This window comes from Drosophila simulans, chromosome 2R, assembly GCF_016746395.2.
Source record: "Drosophila simulans strain w501 chromosome 2R, Prin_Dsim_3.1, whole genome shotgun sequence".
NCBI lineage: Eukaryota > Metazoa > Arthropoda > Insecta > Diptera > Drosophilidae > Drosophila > Drosophila simulans.
Window position 1 is genome coordinate 20,163,217 of NC_052521.2, and position 22,088 is coordinate 20,185,304.

At 45.9% G+C, this 22,088-nt stretch overlaps 1 protein-coding gene across 3 annotated transcripts in view; it reads right to left on the reverse strand.

Moving 5' to 3' along the window:
* LOC6735799 (Krueppel-like factor 12) overlaps positions 1-22,088 on the reverse strand; it is a 31,740-nt gene that overhangs the window by 7,711 nt on the left and 1,941 nt on the right. For all 3 annotated transcript variants that reach the window (XM_039291489.2, XM_039291488.2, XM_039291487.2), the window contains one exon: positions 20,030-20,087. In XM_039291489.2, the coding sequence (XP_039147423.1) occupies positions 20,030-20,087 (58 nt within the window). The remainder of the gene's footprint in view (positions 1-20,029; positions 20,088-22,088) is intronic.

The following is a 22,088-nucleotide window of genomic DNA, read 5'->3' on the forward strand; positions in this document are numbered from 1 at the left end:
GCCCCCGTTCCTTCACTTATCGCCCCGATCTGTGAGTGCTTAACAAATGCATTGCGCTAATGACAATTTTGTTATACATTTTATGCATGCACAGCGGACACAAGCAGATCGCGCGCACATGGCGTATACGCAATGCGCGTCGTCCGTCCTCCGATGTCCGATGACCAAATGCCGATCACGATGATGACGATCGCTGCGGCGATAATGACGATTATTCCGATGGTAATGATGATGGCATGGATGCGTGTGCGATAACGCGACGGCAGCCAATGTCGATGGACAAGCCGATAAATAAATTTATGCACAAACCAGACGAGGCGTAAAATGCACAATTTGATTTAATGCCTATATATGTGTGCGTGTCCCGCCATGGTGTCGGTATGTCTGTACGGGTGTGTGTGCAATGATAATCGATTTATGGTGTGTGAAGTTTGTTTCCTTAACGTATGCATTTTGTATTTCTTTTTTTTTTCCCCCACTTGCCCGCCGCGGTTCTGTTTTTCCCCTGGCCTTTTCGTTTTTTATTTTTTTGTGTCATTGCTAATTGTGTACAAATATGGACAAAAGCGTGGACACGGCCGCGAAGGCGAAGGCTTTCTAAATGGCCAGTAAGTAGGCAGAGTCGCTCTCGGCCATCGGTTGCAAGTTGCCAGTTGCAAGTTGCTAGTCGCAAGTTGCTAGTTGCACTGGGCAATCGACTGGGCTAACAGGCGCTTTAAAATGCCTGCGAGAAATAATTTATGCATTTCTTTGTCTGCCGGCTGAGATAAACAGCGGCAAAGCAGTTTAAGTGGTTTTTTCTACGGCTGCACTGCGTCGGCACAACTTTACCATATATCTGTATATACATATCTGTGTATATATGAAACGCGGTGGACGGGAATTCTGATTGGGCTCGAATCGAATCGGATGGTGCATTAAATGATCATTTTATGCAGCATTTCATTGATTTATTGATGCGCATACGTAATCGATGGGCTGGCAGGCGCGGACTTAATGCAAGTCGTACTCAAAATATCTATATAGCTTGTGTAGGAATCGAATTATGGAGAGGGATAAAATTATTACCTTAAATAGCATGTAAAAGTGTTAAGTATCAATCATAATATGTAACTTTTATGATTCTTTTTCATGCCGATGGAAAGCGTCCATGTCCTTAGCCCATTTAATATTGTAATTCCTTTATGGTGCCTTTAATTATTTATCATAATGACTGATCTCCACCGCATATGGCCCATTAGGTAGCCGCCTAATCACGTTTATGGCGAATAAACCAAGTTTACGATATTAATTAATGTTATTTATCTAGGAATTAGCACCCCCCAATCAGCCGGGTCATTATTGGCGGATTGATCGATTGTGCAGTTAAGCACCGACTTTTACAACCCCTCAAATCACCAAATGGAGCTCGGTCCGATCCTCGCCAGCCGCTTCTGGGAAGGCTCACTTCGAGGTTGAGTCGGAGTTGGCGCTGGGATAATTGGATCGCCGAGCTCCCAGCTTTTTGGGGCTGGCCGTAGAGTTGGAGTCCAAGTTTGAGTTCGAGCTTGGCTTGGTGAGCGGTAATTGCCGCGTGTTAATTCAAACAAATGTCGGGGATTGCACATTTAATGTGAAAATGAAGAAACATTGCGCCGCGCGCGTGTGTGTGTGTGTGTGCGAGTGTATTTATGAGCTTGCTGCTTGCCCCAAACGAGCGACTAGTAATATTGGCTAGTTTTACACAGCCGAAAATATATATTAAATATATAGTATGTGATATCGTGATATGAAAACTATGAAGCCTCTCAAGTTATGACATGAAGTTGTATATGAAGTTTTTTAAATGTTTCCTTTGGTTTAAATACTTGAATTATTTGTATAAATCCTATCCTTACTTTTCTCACTGTGCAGCACGTTGGCTAGGTGGAGCGAGTGAAATAAATGATCCCGGCTTCATGTTTAATTTATTTGAAAGTTAACACACATCTAACAACAGCAACAACAACAACAACAGCAGCAGAGGTTGAAGACGAGGCCGGTGACTGTAAAACAGTAAAAATACTACAGCAACAACATGAACAAAAAAAAAGGAAAAAATAGCAACAAAACGTATAGACAAGGTGGAGATGCCTGGACGTTTGTTGGCCATTTGGCTGCAGAGCACGGCATTAATGCGTCGTAATCACACTAAGCAGACATTAAATGCGTTTTCGCTGTTTGAGCACCACCAGCACCACCGCAGCAGCAGCAGCACCACCACTACCACCACTGAAGATCCGCAGCACCACGCAAAAAAAAAAAAAGAAGAAAAAAAACCCAGACGACTGGCCAGGCGAAGAGGAGCTTGCAACTACAACATTTACCTGTGGCAGCGCCTAAATGATTGATAAAATAATTGCCTGCACGTGATGCTGGAGAAAGAGCGAGACGGACGACGAGAAATAGAGAGGTGAAAAGAGAAAGGCCTCTCCTCACGCAATTCCCACTCCACTGGCCACCAGTCCTAGTGTCAACCCAAGGCCTGGGAATCCCAGGAACCTCCCGAAAAACACCCAAAAAAAAAAAGAGGGAAACTGTGATACTAAGCTTGAAATACCCTGTAAAAACTTACTACTTCAAATTTTAGAAAAATCTATTTTGAGGTTCTTGGTTTAAGTAAAGATATTGGAAGATTGCACTAAACCCATTGCACTAAAATGGAAATTCAGCCCCGTCAATCAGCGGTAGAACTACAAACTGGGGCCTCCCAAAACTAAAGCAATCCGAGTGCTGGAGTCCGACTACTCCGAAAAAAGCATTGGCAATCTAACGAATTATAACGTGGGAAACTAACTGAGAGACACCTCGCAGAGCGAGACGGAAAGCGAGTGAGGGAGAAGGCACAAATTGCCGCAGTTAACGGTTCCTGTTTCATCGCAAATTTGGCGGCTGAAAACAGAAACAGAAAAACGGAAAACCCCAAGCCGAACGGAGCAGAAATACAGAAACAGAAACCGAAAGACAAGCGCCTGAATGAAGCTCCCAAAAAGTAACAGCGAATCCGCGACACTAGCCTGCGGTACGGTGGATCTAGAAGCTAATACAGGTCCTTAAAAAAGTAATTAGAAAATCCATTAAAATTATAAGATTATTGAGATTATTGTTACTTGCTTACAGTCCATTTAACTCATAAAGGAATAAATGTTTCTCTGTTGCTCTTAAATTTCCAAGCAGTTCCCAATGATTTCTTGAAAAAGTATGCTACAAAATGAGAACATGAAGGACTGAATATTTTTCTGGTGCTCTGAATTCGGGCTGAGAATCAATGGCTACTAACGATTCAAAAATCCCTTTCGCATTCCCATTAAGTTAGCTATCTCAGTTAAAATGTAGCATACCCTTCCATACAAGTCATTTAGCCATTAACAGTACCATTGAATTTATCTTCCGAACTGATTGATGCTGATAAAACCTTTGCCCCACTGTGCTTTGTATCTTTGGCAATGCCAAAACGACTGCTCCACGACAAGTGGCCCCCCGCTCGGATCTGCCCGCCCACTCGTGCGCCACATTATTTCATGCAAAATCATGCCATGGGAACCACGACCCAGCGATGCTCCACGAGCAGTCATCCTACCGTCCTCTCATCCTCCCATCGCCACCCCAGTGCCCCCGTCCCCTCGCGGAACTCACTGCATGAGGCAGCAAGCAGTCTAGAACTATTACCCCAGTCCCTGGCCATGGGACAGCATCCGACTGCAACTAATGCACAATCATCGCAGATTATTTCATTTAATGTCAATACAAAACCAGCAAGAAGCCATCGCAGCCAGCCTCCGCTGTAGTACCTCCTTCTCTGAGTGAATGCACTGAGAGAAATCAGTAGCAGCACTTCTAACAATTGAAACTTTAAATGAAACAATAAACTTATAGTAAACAGGTCAATAAAAGTTACTCCTTTTTAAAGTGTGACTATAATCTTGGCAATAATGCCAAAAATAAGATATTTTTAGAGTGAATAATCAAAGTATTTCTCCGTGTAGTGGTGGCATCGTTTCTGTTTCAGTTGGCGGCCATGGGTTTTGGCCTGGGCCCGGGATCCTGGCGTGCATCGAAAGCTGAAAGTTTGACACTCCAATTCTCAATGCCGCTGGGCAAACAAATTGAGTGTAGAGCGCGGCGGGGGGCACTGAGGCGTTTTGCCCGTTAGTGTTTTGCAAACGAGTTTAAACTGCTGTTGACTTTTGAAAAGTTTAAGGGCCCGGGCAGCCAGCAGTTAGCAGTTAGCAGCGGGCTGGGAGCTTCGATGCGGCCAAAAAGACAGGCGATCCCACAGCCAGTTTCGATTCCTCCGTTTGACCTTGCAAAATCGATGTTCAATGTTCGATTTCGGCACATTTTTCGCTGGCTCCGCTTTATTTATGGCCCGGCCAGGCCATATTTATTTGGGGCTGTCTCTACGCTCGATCCGATCGCATCCGTCATGCGCCTTTTCAATGGTATTTGAAGTGTGCAATCAATTTTGGTTTTGTGGTTTTGAACACAACACAACAGTTTGCTTATTGAGACTTAGCGAATGACAGAAGTGATGAGTTATTCCGTAGCGGAAATGATTGAATTGAAATGATCAGATTTATAAGGGATTAGTAATTCGATGAAGCTGTAATTGATTCGGAAGATTGTCTCACTAGTCACTAGACGAACAAGAGTGTTAAGGCATCATATTTAAGAGTACCCGCGTACCAATTAAGAGTTGCAATACACCCACCCTGAGAAAGGATGTATAAATCGCCTGAGATGCAATCTCAGGACTGCCATCTTCCACCATTCCCACAGTCCAGCATAAAGTATTCATAAAATATCTGCCAGTTCCCAGCTCCCTGCTGCCAGCTATCTTCCTGCAGTTATCAATTGAGCTAACAACCACCCACCGATGCTGCTGCTAAGGAGGCTAACAAAGTAAGTAAAATACAAACCGAGCCGATATCTGGGCAATCTTTTAAATTAATTTGTTGTCACCAGTTTGTTGAAATAATCTGGCGAGCAAAACAAATGTTACCGCCAATCGAAGCCAGGTGGGTGGGCACCTGAGCAGCACCTGAACAGCAGCAGCGGCAACAACGAGAGGCAGCGACACATGCCGCAGCTCGGAGCTCGCAGCTCCCAGCTCGGACCCAAAACTGCCCAACCCCAAAATTGTTCACCTGTCAAATCAGCGAGCTGCGATCTTTTATTGGTGGCAAGAGGCGAGCGCCAATTGTTGCTGGCCACAGTGAGCTGCAGCAGCAGCAACCCGAGCAGATTTATTTATTTAAGCGAGCAGCCTGGCCGTGGTGCACCCAATTTCAAATGGAGCTGGCTATCCCAGACGTGCACTTAAAGAAAATCTTTCATTTTAGATATGTATTCATAGGTATGATGAAGAACTTCTTGTTTACTTTATAAAAGATACTTATTTAAACAATCAATAGTTCTCCCTCCCCCATTCTTAATTTGATAAAATCTTAGACTTAATTAATTGCCCACTGAAAACCCCATTTTAATTTCCATAATACTTCACTCAGTCACTGTCAAAGCCGATTTTCCACGGTTTCTAAGCTCTTAATGGCCCAAAGCGGAAAATCGTGTGGTTAACGATGGCCGGAGTTTCCGAAAAATTGTCCACGGATGGGATCGATTCGGAACGGGGCAATTTCTCGCAGTGTGTGGTAACAACGGCTGCCGCTGCCCGAGTGGCTGGCCTGGTAAAGACTTAATTAAAGCTTGGCTGCGAGTCCGAGTCCGGATCCGAACCCGAATCGAATCCCGCTCCGACTTTGCTTTTGCGTTTGGCCAGTTGGTTTTGTTGTTGGCCGTTGGCCGAGCGATAAATTCATGCCGCTAATTTGGCAGCGTTAACTCAATTTGTGACCACAAAATGCACAATTTGTCGCTGATTTTGATTGCCCATTGGCTTGAACCGGTGCTTGTGTGTGTCTGGCGTTGTATGAGGTATGAGCTATTGGCCACGCCCCAAACGAGCACCCAATGCCTTTTGTCTGTGGCATTGTTTACTGTCTAATTATAGAGAGTGGGGCACAAACCGCAAAAGGCGGCCCGGGGTGAGATATCAAAAATCGCTGTGGGGGAAACGACTCTCTCAACGAACCGACTTCAGAGCCAGACAGAGCCCCCAGCTCCAGCTCCAGCTCCAACTCCCGACTCCCAACTTCCAGCTCCACCTCCATTTCCTTCATGGGCATCGTCATCATCTCACGAGTGCATCCAACTGCATTCGGCTTTATCGGAGCTCGCAAATCTTTTCTCCTCACACAATTGACTGTCGGCTCTTTTCTACTGCGGGGCTCTTTTCGAGTGCCCCGATGGTAACTCCGTCTTCCGAGGAGGTTGGTCTATAAAAGATTTTCCCATAGCTTGCCGCTTCATATTTTAAACTGATAAAAGTGTGAAGTGGCTGGAAAATGTGGTTCAGCTTATGCATAAAGCGCGGCAGCCTTATAAGGCTCTCAACTCTAAACTCCTAACGGACTGAGCACGCACTCCGACTCCAAGTCCAACTAAGACGCTGAATCCCACTCCGACTCCGACTCCAACTTCGACTTGGACTTGGGCTAGCATCTGCAGATACAACTTAACTGAAGCCCGCGGACCCGATTCGATCCACTAACTGGCTCATAAATCTCGGCAATTAATTTTTTAAAGTGCAAGCCGCTGGAGTGCGACTCCTTACTTACCGGCCGTGACAACTGTCACCAGCTACACACGTTAAGTAAATAAAAATTTGCTCACATTTGTTTTCCCAGCTTTTGCGTAATTTGCGCAGGAATTTTCGCTCGTTTCTCTTGCCTGCAGATTTGCAAGATGATTTAGGGCAAACCACTTGTTACGCAACTTGCGTTGGGCGGAGAGGCTAAAACCGGCTTAAATGGTGTTTAATGATAAGGAAACTAATTGCCGGATTGTGTAAGGTTGGAATCATGTACCAAGTCAAGAACTTTTAATGGTGTAGAACTTGGCGAGCGCTTATTATTCTAATAAACTGACATGATATGTGATAGGGTGATCCTTTCAACGAAACCTTTCACAATTATTAGGGAAAATCCTGAATCAAATATACTCCTTTCCTCTTATACCCACTGTACTTTTACTTTCGAACGTCCATAAACATCCCAAGAATTTATAGTGCCAAACGATATCATATCAGTGAGTTTTCTCACACCGATTGCACAATCGAATCCATCAGCCGTATTTATATGGTGTCCGTGTGTAGTTAGTTGTGGGGATTGCTTCATTAGGATTACTCCATTACTCCATTCGCCAGCCTTAATTTCCTTGTAAGAGAGCGCGCACATTCAAATCGTTAGACCAAAATGTGCACAATTTTATTTTACCAATAATTTGCGAAAAAATATTTTCACGAACGTGGGAAAACCGCCAACGTCTGCTGTCCATGTTGTAATGGTCGTCGTCCCCCCGAGCCCCCCACGTGATCCCTGATCGGGACCAACCGATCAACAGCAGCAATCCATGTCAAACTGAAAATTCAACAGAATTCGAGCGCTGGCGCAAAGTCGACGTTGCAGTCGAAGTCGCCGACGATGCTGCAGTCGCAGTCAGCTGAGCTACAGCCAACCAATTATTTTTATCGATTTGGTTGCAGCCACAAGACGCAGCAAAAGTTGCAGTTGCAGACGCAGACGCAGGCTTTTCATAATCAAATGTGTGTCTTTTCCCGGCCCCACTGTGGCATCAATGCTCAGCAGCCCGGCTCACACAGCTCCCATTTCGAGTCCCACTACCGCAGCAATCCCAATCCTGGTCCAAGTCGCAGTCTGGATCTGTCTCGGAGCGGAGGCTCCGTCTCGGGGTTGTGGACATGTGGCAGGCGCAAATGTGCGACTTGTTGTACAATTTCAAATTGAATTAAATGATTGAATGCATGAATGACTGACGCTAGCAACTGGCAGGCAGCAAACGAAAGACTTAGGCAGCGAACGCAGATTGAGTGGAGTGAGCCACTGAGAGTTAATGTTGGCCAATAAGCTTAGTAAAAGAGATGTTCGAATTGCAAAAATAGTATTGAAAACGAAATACCTTAACGGACTTAATTGTAATAATTAGTTTACATCCTTGAATTGGTTAACCTTAACTTGCCATCTAATTGCATTTAATCGAACTTTATAAGTCTGAGAATTTTCAACTTGACATCAATTTTTCCCAGTGCACGAGACCTCTTGAGTCAGGTATCTCCTTGGCTCCCCGTGCGAGTGTTGAAAATCCTTTCAATAAATAGCTAAAGACAAGTAGCCGTTAAAACGCATTCAGCTGATTCTGGTTGTCGCGGGTTGTTGTGTCTGTTGTTTTTGGGGGGAAGTTGTTGCTGCTCACTAAAAGTTAGGAGTGTTTGATGGTGGCTAGGCTTTTGGCTTTGATTCATGATGCTGCTGGTCCGAGAGGCTGCGATGCCGACCGGCCGGGCTCCGTGTGGCATGTTTCGTTTGTTGCGTTTTTGATCGCAATTTGACAATGCGAACAAACACAACAGCAACGACAACGACAACAACACCGGCAACTGCAACTACAGACGGACAACGCTAAAATGAACATGCGCCCGCTTGTCATTTAACATTTTTATGATTTCTAACATGCAAAGGCAATAACATTGTGCCTGGAAAAACGATGGGAACAGGGGAAAAATGGGCGGAAAAGGGGCGTGGAATGGGTACAGTTCGACTGCGAATGGGATGGATTTGGAAAATTGGTCTTCAGTTCAGATTTGGCTTTTATGGCTTAATTGAAATGGCCACCTAATGAATGGGAATGGCCAAACGGCAATGCCAAATGGAGATTGCAGGCATTTACATAGTTCCTTTCCTCTGTTCCATGGCCAAATCCCCACGGAGTCGTGGACACAGGAATTTGAATGAAACTCGTTGATGGCTGACAGGAAATTGATTTAGGATTCCGTGCCGCCCCTCCCCTCTGTTTGCTTTTATGTCCCATTACCATTAACGTGCCCATTAGACGATATATAACTTTAATTGGATTATAATTGTGGATAAAGGAGTTTGGCAGAATTGGCTGATTTTTATCCTTGTCATAAAAGTATTTTAGGATTCTCGGAACACGCAGTTATTGGTTATAAAAGCTTACCTGGGCGGAATCAGTGGGTTAAAGTTATAAAGATAATTCTTTGACTTTATAAATGTACATACATAATGAAACTATTCACTATTCTGATAAAGAGTTTTTAACAGATGCGTAATTAATTAAGTCACTTATTTTTTATAGACACCGTTTCCCATTACAGAAATCACAACAATTGCCAACCCGAAACTGACTTCTTGGAATCGATCATGGCCAGAATTTTCTTCACTTCCGATGACAATCTTGACAAGATCGATGCATGAAATACAATTTTCTTGCTTCATATTCCATTGCCGGTCGTGAAAAAGTTCCCCCGAAATATCGAGCCGATCAAAATTACTGCGGCACAAAGAGACTGAGAAAGCAGATGGGCGATCGAATTATAAACTAAACCAATCCGACCTGGCCTGTCGTCTATTGATGCCCTGCACCCAGTCAATCTGCCAGTGCCAGAAGACGATAAACAAAAACAGAGATCGGGGGGAAAAATTGAGGAACAGCCTCGGCAGCAGCAACAAAGAAATAGAACGTGAGAAATATTATTCGATGAAGCGCCAAAGTAAACGCTTTGAAAAGTTGTTAGTTTATTCCCCCCGTTGGCTGCTCCGCCACATTTGCTGCCCGTCTGCAACCCATTTTGCGCCTGGTACACGCTACTCGTCGTCGTCTTCGTCTTCGAAAACCTTTCTGAAGGTTGATTGTGAAAGTCACGATTAGAGCAAAGTCACACTCCCCGAATCGAATGCGGCTGAGGGCCACCTCCTCCTCCTGCTCCTCCTGCGGCTTCGCTGTTCATCCAGAATTTGGCAATTCCCGATGCGGTTTTACTTTTCGGTGACAAATTGGCAAATTGGCCGGGCGAAGTGAATTGCGCGTGTCATTAAAACGCCGACTACGTTTGAAATGCACCGACTGCAATGAGTGAATGAATTGAAGAACCAGGGGGGCTCGAAGAGGGGATTTTGTTTACCGCGGTGCAAAGCGGGGCAGAACACACCTTTGACTGGCGGATTGCGAAATTGTCGCCGCTGGGAGACACACCCGATCTTGAAGGGAGGCGAAACAACCAAGTCGGAGACGAACCAAACCCGGAGCTGCTCTGAGTATTTGCCGCATTTATTAAAAGCTCATACCCTTCACCGAAATGATAAACAACTATTGCGAGGCGATTTCAAATCGATGCGGCATTAGAAGCTCAGCTTCTGAATTATAATATCTTACAGCGATTGAACGTAAGAATGTGTCGGTAGGAATTTCAGAAAAACAAACTCTCTATAAGCGTTTTTATATATATATAGCTTTGTTAGAGTATAGCCCACTTTCGATCATCGAAGCCCCTCGGATTTCCCCATTTATTATTTCTTTCCAAATCACTTGAAGCTGGCTTCCAATTGCAGACTCAAGATCGCGGGTGCGAGTGAGGAAACGAGAAGTATGAGGTCTTTTTCCGACTGCCACAACTGAGTGAGTGGCTTGCCACATTCTACACCTACGCCTACACCTCCAGTGACATAAAAAGGCACTGACAGAAAAACTTTGTCTAATTGTACCAATAACCAATCCACTAACAACACTTCATTTCTAAATATCAATATTTCGACATCATACTTTTTTATATAAAAAGGATTATCATAATATTTGTAATTTGTTTCAGTGTTCAACTGGATGCTCCCACATGCCGCTGTGCTGTGCTTGTTGTTGCTGCTGCCTTTGTCGCATATCAGTTACAAAACGCAGAAGAGCGATCCACACCCAAAAAGCAACAGCAACAGCAACACAGCGAACAACACCCAGGCAACCCAAGTGCAACAACGAAACTTCCGTAAGCAGTCGACAGTTTAATGACTTTGATGACGCAGCGTGTGCTTTCAATTCACAAATACAACTCGACTGCCAAGGCTCCACTTGCAGTGTTGTTGTTGCCTTCGATCTGCTGCTGATGTTGCAGTTGTTGCAGTTGCTGCAGATGTTGCTGCTGGGTGTGAGGGTGTTGCCGCTGGGACTGCGTACTGTGGGCGTCTCTCAAATCGCTTTTATTATTTTTTTATTTTCATCCATTTGGCCACTGCATCATCGGCTGTTGGCAGCAAACGTTAGTCGAAGTTTTGTGGCAAGAGTTTGGAAACGATAGAGGTAGCCCAGCCTTGAAATGCAGTTAGAGCCCGAATTTAGGTCACTGGGCAAAAGAAATGTTATTTTCTTTTTAAATAAGAAAATGTTAGAAGTTAGGTATCCCTATATATACAGCTTTACAGCATTAAACACATGAAATTAAGGCCGATAAAAATAGCTCCGCAATCCTAGACTCATATGTTGCAATTGCCTCAAATAGTTTACCTAAAACGATCCCCAAAGACACACGAATCTTAAATACCATTAAAAGTCCATTCTTCTAGCTGACAATCCAATCCGGCGGCCAAATTCTTTACGTTTAACCAGCGAGACAAACTGTCAACCGAAAACACACGGACATTACTCATACGCCACATGGGACTTGATGTGCGCTGAAGTCTATTTACATGTTTAATTGATGGCTGCGATGCGATTGCCGCGGAGTTCTCCGTTTTTATATAAGTTTTAATTTATTTGCAATAAATTTTTTCTGGACTTCTGTTTATTTTCTGAACATGTGCCGCGAAAATGAGCCAATTAAAGAAATGCTAACAACCGCCGAGAACCGTAACAACCTTGCGACCATAAAAGCAGCAACCACGAAAAATTGGCACACACACGGCGAGAGGGAGACGGAAAGAGCGGCCAGAGAGAGACAGGGAGAGATGGGAGGAGGATGAGGAGGACGAGGAGCCTTCCTGTGGCTCTTGGCCAAAGTAAAACCAATCAAGTGGCGCACAGTGTCACTATTACCACCTGACATTTACACAAATCTTGCTTTATGCCTCCAATGAAATGAAACAACAACAGTGTGCGACGATGGACGAAAACTGAGCTACACAGTGCGAAAAAACGCGTCAATTTCTATATGAGCAATATTTTATGGCTTCTAATGAAAATTTAAGCAAAGAATACAGTTTTAAATATTATTGTAGGCTATTAAAAACTTATAACCACATATGAAAGTAGGAAAAGTGAAGATTTTACTTCTTATCTTAGTGGGAAAAGTCTTTTAGAACTTAGTTCTTAGTCGTATATGAAGTAAACACTATGAGCATTTTAAATATATTGTTTAAAATATATTTATTATATTATTAAAATATTTTTCGGCCAGTGCTCTCAGCAAACAAACAAACAGACCAGCAAACGACATCGACGACTTCCTAACAACGCCGGCTGGCTGGTCCGTTTGGACCTGGTCCAAACGCTGCTCTGGCCTATCGCAATGCAGCGATCTCGGGCTCAGGCTCAGGCTCAGACTTGGTCTCAGGCTGAAGCTGCGACTAGAGATCTGGCTAAGACCCTGGCCGAATCTGAAGAACAGGCCTCCGCCGGAGAGCGTTCGGCAGCCAGCAGGCCAGGCGGCTTATCTTAAGAGCCGACCAGCAGCAGCAGCAGCAGCCAAGTCCCAACAACCACGGCCAGAAACACCAGCAACGCCGAACAACCGGCGACGAGGAAAAACTCTTTTGTATGCTGAGCACATGCGATGGAACGATGGAGCTCCGCATGGCCTGCCTGCCTTAAACTGATCGCTAACAATCAATTTATTGATTGAGGTCTCAGGTGTAATCGATAAGAATGTTTTCCTTTCCGCGCTCTCCGGTCGCTGCTTTTTGTCTTTTGTCAGGTCGGTCGGTTTTTTGCTTGACTTAGTGCTCCAGTTTGGCGCTTTTTGCCTGGCCTAACATATGACATGGCTACATGACATTATCCGACTTCGATCCGCATTTGTTTATCTTAATGCATCGCTGCAGCCCAGGTCGCCATCGGTTGGTAGTTTACACATGACTTAGCGATGGACACTTGACACGGCATCGATGGCATGACTCGAATTAAGGTATTCAGAGGTGTATCGCGAGAACAAAACTTGATCGATCCATAAGTTTATATCAATTACACGATGATGATGTCTTGGCGATAAGAAACCACTGAGAAGCAAGTGATCTAATGAATAGGTGGATAATGAATAGGTGGACAATGAATAGGTGGTAAGGCTATTCCAACATTTCTAGAGTTCCAAAGGATTTGAAACACTCTCATGACTTCAAGAACAATGTGGTAAAAGTAAAAGTTACTTTGGGCATGTAATACTTATAATAAAAACCTTTAAGTAGCCCATTGTTTTCTGTGGGCTTCCAATTTGTCTGCTCTTTAGGAGAGGGATTCCCACTCCCCCGATAAAATCCGCGTTCCGCGATAAGAGCCAAAGTTCTCAGGATAGGCCACCTTCACATCGAGATCGGCAGATAGCGTGGCCTTTGGCATCTCTAATAGAATCTGGGACTTAATTAGCCGCTCGGGGTTCATTGAGGAATTAGCCGGGTGCACATGGCCATGGTTGATGGCCCGGCCTGGTTGGTGGGCGTTCTCCATGTGTGTTGGCTGGCCAAGTTGGAGCAGGCAGCTTCAATGTTTATTGCAGCGGTCGCTACAGATTTGGTTAACAGTTAACAAGCTTATCGCTCGATACGGTAAACAAAGGTGACGCGGCCGCTGCGCAGCTGTTCGCGTCGAAATAAAAAAATCTTTTGATATTCGCAGGCATCCTGCATTTAGTCTATATGTAGATATTTGTATAAACTTTTTTCCAGCTCCTTCAGATAATTAAGGCAAGACGCTCGTTGGCTGCCTGGCTACTTGGCTACTTGGCTGGCCAAGGCAAAGTCAGGCAGGCAACAGCTGCACTCGGGCCACCGCCGGACCACAAGACCAATTTTGGCCAAAAGGAATCACAGTGCGGTCGGTTGGATGGCTTTGTTGTTGCTGCCGTTGTGGTTAGCCTTGTTAGCCTTAGCCGCCGAATGCAGATACAGATAATGATCTGAGTTGGGGGCGGTCAATTTAATGGTTAACTATTAATAACGTGATACGAAATTGGCGTTAATTTGTAGAAACATTCCCCGCCGCATGCACGGACTAATTTGAGCAAATCCAAAAGTGTAGCAGGCCAGGACCAGGCCAAAAAAGGATGTGAATGGTGGTGGGTGGTTGTATGGCCTTACTTCGCTTAGCCTTTTTGTACTGCTTTATTTTTTCGTTTGGCTGCTCCCGAAGTCATGAGTCAAATTTTTTTGTTTGCCAAACACGAAGAGCGAGCTGCTGCCGTTGCACGACTTGTAGACGCTGCTCGAAGAATTCTTTTTCACAGCTCCGAACAGAAATCCAAGGGGGCGGATGACTGGATGGCTGGCTGGCTGGGAGGGGGATTCCAAAACATACACCTATTGGAAAGGTAGAGTTAAGTAAACCAGTGCCGCATTTTCAGCTCTTTCGGCGGACCAAGTGTGCTCCAGTAGACAATGCAAATTGCTAATATGCGATTGCTATGCAACTCGAGTCGGAGACAAATTTTCAAATATTTTTTGCCTGCTGAATTGTTTGTTTCGCTTCGTTTTGTTTATTTGTTTGTCTTTCGGTGAGCTTACCGCACTTATGACCAATAAATATGCAGCCAGCCTGGCTCCGTTCCTCGCTTTTTTTTGTTGTGCTTTGATATTTTTTACTGCAGGCATTGTCTGCCGCTTGCGAAATTAGCTTGCCAGGCTAATGAGCTACACGAAAAGATCTTGGGAAACTCCGGATCAGCATCAGCGGATCGCTCCAGCTGGCCGAGATCCTTAGATGCAATCGTTTGGGGCTTATCGATCCGATAAATGGCACTGGCACTGTTTTGAGGAGCAGCCCGGCCAGCCTTTTGCCTCATTATGATTCGTGTGGGCCACGTTGACTGTGATGACTAACACGAATCGATCGTCGCCGAGATCTCCGTACTCCGTACTGCAAGTCGTTGTCAGCTTTCGAATTGTTTGCTCACGAAAGCGTGGATCTACTTTGGATGTAGTCTGGTGTGGTGTGGTATGGAAGTTGTGTTATGTTGCGACTGCGTGGTTGTTGCCTCCTTGTTTGCTGTATATTTTTCGGTCGGATCTCTTCGCATGATCCTCTTTCTTACCTCCCCCCTTTTTTTTATTCATTTTTCGACTCTGCCTGAGAAGATGCGCACGCGGGAGAACACTGTGCAACAGGTTTGGATTCCTCCTCCGGTTGGCACTTTGATTTATGCTCACCCAGATGCAGGGCACCGGGCTTAACGGGCCGAGGAGGGACTTCTTGAGTGGCTTTCGATTAGCCTCGGGGTCCCGGAGAATCGGGGGTGTTCCACTCCAGAGCAGGTGCCCTCTGAAGGCCCCACAGTATAAGTTTGCGGCAAATGTAGCCGGTGAGTTGGCCAAGTTAGAGGCAGATGTGTTCTTGGGTAACATTACTTTCAATACGATTGATTCTTATAAATCAGTTAACGATTTTACGAATCTATAAAGTATCAACTATAAATGTCTAATGTCTTTTTATGTGTTGAGTCTCTTCCTAGGGTTTGGAAATTAGTGTTTGCATAAACTTTCAATTACCAATTGCCAAATCATCTTCCCCTCCCACAAATTCCATCTGGCCGCACCCCATTCCATTCGCCTGTTGTCCAGTGTAATCTTTTCAAAACTTCGTGTGGCATATGCTGTCTAGCATTTTGTTGCCGGTGGTACTGGTGGATCTGGTGGATCTGGCGGTGCTGGTGGTGCCGTCGGTGGTGGTGGTGGTGTGTCAGTTGCACGATTGCCAGAGACAACGTGTCTCCAGTGTCATCAGCATCTCCATTTTTCTCCGCTTGTTTCAATGTTTTCGGGTTAGTGCTGCCACCGAACATCCGAGAGCACCCCAAAGCTTGTACACTGAGAGAAAGTGCTGTTAAGTAGGTTCTTAAGAAGACTTCTAACTTTCAAAGAGCATATCACAGTTCAATATTATTTATGTGGAAATAAATTCCAGGCTTCAAAGATCATTGATTGTGCCATTCCAAACCTTTTGCTTCAAATCTTGATATGACACACATATTAGCTATTTAATGAGTTCTTTCTCGCAGTGCATATTTCAATGTTGTTGGAGGCGACGCTGGCCGTTGTTATAGTGCAGAAAAATTACTATGACAACGCTGGAAACAAGTAAACCACAGTTTACATTCACTCAATTCGGTTCCGGCGAGGGTGGCGGGCTACGGCGGCGGGATCTCCGCCAGATGGGGATTGCGATGGGGGATAGGGCTGGGGCTGGAACTATGGATGGGGGATTGGGAGGGGGATGGAGATGGGGATGGGGCCCGCAGAGACAGAGACGGGAATGGCAGAATCGTGGCGTGGTGGTGGCACGCTCATCTTCAATTTTTCTACGATGCGACGTCGCTTGGGTCGAGTATTTCTTCTCTTTCTGGCCGTCTGTACATTTTTGCTTTTTTCGGCGGCGGCGGCGGCGACTCACACTCGTGTTCCTTGCACTCTACTCCCGGGTCTTGGGCTCAGTTCCCCGATCCCCCGGTTCCTCAGCCCCTCGGCCGCGGTCTGGGCCTGGTCTATAGTCTATGGGGTCTGGGCCCGATCTGCGCAGCGAGATGAGTGGTTGGCAAAAATGTTTGAATGCGATCACGAACTTGACCTTTCACATAACCTCAAAAGCCAGTCACAGTCACTCAGTCAAGTCAAGTCAAGTCAACTCGATGCGCTACATACGCGCCATGTTAACCAGGCCCAGAGACACGGAGGCTCGTCGTCTCCACCCAGTTTCACTGCGGTTCCAGGCCGCGATCCCCAGACCATCTGCCCATCTCGAATGGTCAACCCGCCCGGGTGTCAGCCGAGGCATAATTAAAAAACAATCACCGCCGACCGTCCACACGCCCATCCGCTTGGATGTGGGTATCTGCAGCTCCCCCCGCTTCTCTCCTTCCGGAATCGCATTGTGCGGGATCTGGGATTGGGGCATCTTGTGGATCTCGTGGATCTGGGCGAGGCCTGCTGGTGGAGCCTCCAATCTCCAGGTCGCTGGGAGCCGCCAGCGATTATGAGATCTGGCTTCAGTTGACTAACGTTGAGGGAGCAGCAGATGCATTTGCCAAATCAGCAGCCCCAGCCAGATTCCCCCCGAATCGCAATCGATGAAGTGCAGCATTGGGAACACATTGCATGGGATTAGACGGTAGGTTTCTCTATAATGTAGTCATCGTAGCATCTATTAGGCAGTCCGTATAAGCTTAAGAGATTTCAACCATTTAAGCACCTTCATCCACAGATTACAAGCCCAATGGAATGAGTTATGATTATATTATTCGGTAGTCTCCGGTTGATTTACCGCCCTGTATCCGTCACATTAGTCTAGATATGATTACTAAATAGTTCACTGAATTTTACCGATCCAATACTGCTTTGATCACGGTTCCCATTTTCTCCTAAACCCATTCCCCAATGCTTCCAATGCGCCCACCTGCCCGTCACATTTTCACCTTGCCATCAATATGCCCCAGCCCAAGATGCTTGGTACTCGAGCACTTCACTAAATGTTGCATATCATTCGATGGATGCCGTGGATGCTCCAACATCGTCGCCTGGTCGGATCCCCTCCCGTTCCCGCTCCCGCTCTGCCGCCGCCCAGTTCGGGCTGGGATCTTCGTCTTAAGGTCGTTCGCTCGCTGGATCGACCCGCGTGTCGCCGCATCTACTTAACCTGGAAAGCCTATGCCCCTGAGTGGCGAGAGGCCGATCGCTCGGTGGTTAGGCGGTTTGGTGGATCGGTGGTTTGGTGGTGCGGCAGTGGAGCAGTGGCTCCGGCGGTGGTGTGGGATTGTACGATGTTGGGCTGTGTTTTTTGTTTTTACCAGCTCTTTTTTTTTTGGGCAAGGCACCGTGGATGTCCCAGGCTCGGCTCGGAGACTCTCCAGCCCGATCTTGGGGCTCCACCCTTCTGCCCACTCCTGGAATGGTGGCTAGTTCAACAGCTTTATTTATGGGCTGTTTGGGTAGCTTAAATAAATCAAGTTGTAGTTGCAGCTTCAGCTCCAGCTCCAGCTCCAGCTTCCCAGCTCACCAGCTCTCACCTCTTCTGGGCACTGCAATTAGAGTTGGTGGGAATTTGGCACTGTCTCCGGCGTTCTGGGGCCTTTTGGCCGCTTTGCCCTCCATTCATTGGCAATTTGAGGCTATCTATCGCTGCGCTGGCTAATTGCATAATTATTTAAAGCCCATAATTTATGTGTGCCGAAAAATCTCGGCTCGGGTGGCATGGCTTTAGTTTCTGTGTGATGACCGTTAAGGTTGGAAATTAGCCCGGACCATTATGTGCCGTTTGTTTTACAAATTTTAACGCTATTTAACACATTCGCCACGGATCTGTGGATCGCTGGACCCGCGGACCGGCGGACCTGGGGAACTGGGGACCTGTGGACGCTTTGGTAGCACGCCATAAACCATTAGCATGAGAGATTGGTGTCGCCGCCTCTCTATGCGCTTCTCAAATAGCTATTGTGGCCAGGTGAGCGCATTGACAAAATTAATGATGCCCTCACTAATATCATGCCTAATTGATTAATATGCGCGGCGAGACAACAACTTTTTGACTTTCGGCTCGAGCCTTAGCTCCGGCTTCGTGCCCAGCTCTCTAGCTTGGATATCTTTAATGGTCGGAGTGGAGCTCGGGTTTTAGCTGTTAATCTTACTGTATAGCCATTTAAGGTAAGCTCTCTGGCTTCTTAATTAAATTAGGTGTACCGCTGGGCACCCTACGGCTGGGATGGCCGTATAACTAACCATCTATTTATCTAGTCAACTTTTTGTGGCTTTTTCGGGTTTTCGGGGCGTTGCTGTTAACTTCGAACACTCACACACACTCAGACTCACTCACACATAGCTCGCACACATCGAGGCAAAGAGAAAGGCTGGCAAAGGTCAAATGGTCAAACAGTTGGTGGTTGGCTGGTCGGGCGATCGCTCGATCGGTCAAGTGGCTAAAACCAACACGAACTTACCCCCACCAAATGTGCAGCCACTTGTTGTGGGTCAGGTTCCTAGGTTCCTGGGCGTCGGATATAGAGCGGTACTCGCAGCGGAATCAGCATGAGCCTAATGGGCCCACAACCGATCTGCTGATGATCACACGGCGATACTCATCAGGCTTTCACGTATGAATGGCTCCGCCTGATGAGCATTAGGCAATGACTAACGTTTTGTCTCCCCCTTTGTTCGAGCTTGTCTGCGAGATTGCCGGATAATCTCGGCCCCGATCCACGGGCGGTGGGAGTGGGGAAGCCGTAGGAGATCTGAGGAATTCAGTGTTTTGTCTTCTTGATGGGAGGAGTGTGATCATAGGTTGATATAAATGCTGATAGAAATCTTTAACATACATCTCCGTATCGTTCCCAACGTTACCTATCGACTGGATTTTGTTTGCTCACCATTTGTTGCTCATCAAGAATATCTCTTTTACGATCCGATGAAATATCATAGATTAAAGCGGGGGTATTTGTTATTGTTATTAATTTTTGGCCAATATTTGATTTTGTTCCCTATTATCTAGAGTTTTATTGCTCATAGTTATGGGTTATTCTTTGAATACTACATTCCTCGATAGAAATCTAAGTTTTAGGTCGATTAAGTTTTGCACTACATTTCTCTAATATAAAGAGTGCAAGATCCCCATAATTGAAATATGTTTTCTGTTTTCAGCTTTCACTCCACCCACCATTGGTATTCCCGAGAACATCTTTTCAACACTTTAGGCCCAAAAAGAGTCGAACTTCATTAGAGAAAAAATGCAATTGGTATTGTACCTCATTTTTCTAGACGTTCGGTGTTCCCTAACTGGCGATGACCTGATTTTGTTTTCAAGTGATCAACTTGTGGCGGCCATTCCATTGATTAATTGTTTTCGGCCCAGTCGGCATGCGAGTTCAGGTTGAGTCAACTTAGATAGCGTATAATTAGCAACTTACCGCGCGGCGAACGTAAGCTCAGATCAACTGGTTCAACCTGAACCGGAGGGCCCTCTGCCTGTGGATCGGAAAGAAATTAAAGATTATCGACATCGTCATCAATATTGTTTATCGCCGGGCGGCGGGGGAGATTCAATATAGTATAGTATAGTATAGCCCATTATGTATGCAGTCGAACAATAAAGTCATAAGCTCTGCTCGGGCCAATCAAGTGCTAATCAAGTTTGACAAAATGTTGTTGATGGGCGAAAGTGTTGGATGGTCGAGAACATGTGGAGTTCACTGGGGGGTTTTAGGGAAATGTGTGGAGTGGACTGGAGTGGAGTGTGCGTGCTTGGGAGCTGTTTGCTTATTGAATTCATCTAGCTGGAACCACCGCAAATGACTTCCGTCGATATCTGGCTTACTCCATATGGGAGATCGGGCCAGATAAGTGGGAAGAAACCGAAAAACCGCAATTGTTGCGCATTTCATGTGCTTACGAAATCTTTAGCCAATAAACTAACGGCAATAAAAACCAAAAAAAATAACAAAAAAATAAACAAAGTTAAAAGCGGCGAAAAATAACAAAGAAACAGTTATGAGCTGCCCGCAGCGCTATAAAATGGATAAATTTTAATTTGGCACTGCATATGCATTTTTTGCGGGGGATGGGGTGTCAGAGCCAACACTTTGCAGTATTATTTAAATGAGGCTTACTCTATTACAATATTTTAAGGGTGTTTTCGACCATGACTAATCACTTGGTTATGAAACTAAAGATCACTCTTTGCCTATTTGAATATCGGCTAAATCTGCTCAAAGGGCAACCAGTCCAATAATGCTATACAAGTTGTCACTACCTCAGTTCTCAGTTATCCTTTTGACCAGTCAAAGTGGTTAACCCAACTTGCAGGGTAGCCAGGCAGCCTGATGCCAACAACACGGTCGCGAACAACGCCGGCAACACCAACAACCAGCGGGGACAACCGACAACCAGGACGGCGAACAACCAAGTCAGCATCCATGGATGCAGAGTGCAGAGTGTGTGCCCAGTGGGCAACAACGACAATTGTCAGGCTTGTAGCGCAAATTATGAAAAAATGTCAGTGGCGAGTGGGCGAAAAGAAGCTCGAGTGGCCACGAGGGGTCCCCCCAATTGGGGGGATCGGGTTGGGGGAGCACCCAGAACTTGGCCACGCGATGTGAGCAGTTGTTTACCGCTGTCGCCGCTTACTGCCATGCAGTTATTTAAACAAACAAATGCTCATTGCCAGCATTAGATTAGATAGTTTGTCTTCGATTGTGTCGAATGGCAGCCGAGGGGCATTTTTGGGTTTCTCTCCAGTCCGCTTTATGGCCCGCAACATTGACAACAACAACTTCATTGGCCGGCAGCGGAGATCGATATCTGGATCTCGATCCAGATACAGATCGAGATCGAAATCGAGATCGAATTCAAGATGGGAGATGGGAGACGGCGATCGACGCTGGAGATTGCAATTGATATGCGACTGATGTTGGCCCCTGTCCAAAGGTATTTATATTTATATTTCTTGGCCCCCATTCACTTTACCCTCTAATTGCCCGCGCTGATTTATTGTTATATAGATTCCGATTCCAATTCCGATGCCGATCCACCCGTCTTGCCCCAAACCCGCTGCTTTATGATATTGTTATGGGGCGCTGCAGCCTCCGATCTGCTAATTTGTGTTGGGACGTGCTGAAATTTCTCATAGACGCCGCAATTGATAGAACGATCGGGAATGGCCGGGACATTAGTTGGCTCCGATTTCCCCCAGCGTCGCGTGGATCCGATGGAACTCAATTTTATGGATTGTCTTACGCTTGGTATGTGGTATTCTGCTCCCCGTTTTCCGCTGACGGCTTTTGCCTTTGAGGCGACTGATGGGACGGACTGGGATGGGATGGGTTTTATGGGGCAACCAAACGAAGTGGCCCACTGGGAATTCCTACGCAATTGCCATTTCGAATGGCCGAAGTGTATCGCTAACATGAAAATATTTCACTCTTCTCGCTCTTAATTGATGGACGCTTTTTTTCGGTGGTAATTGTGGCT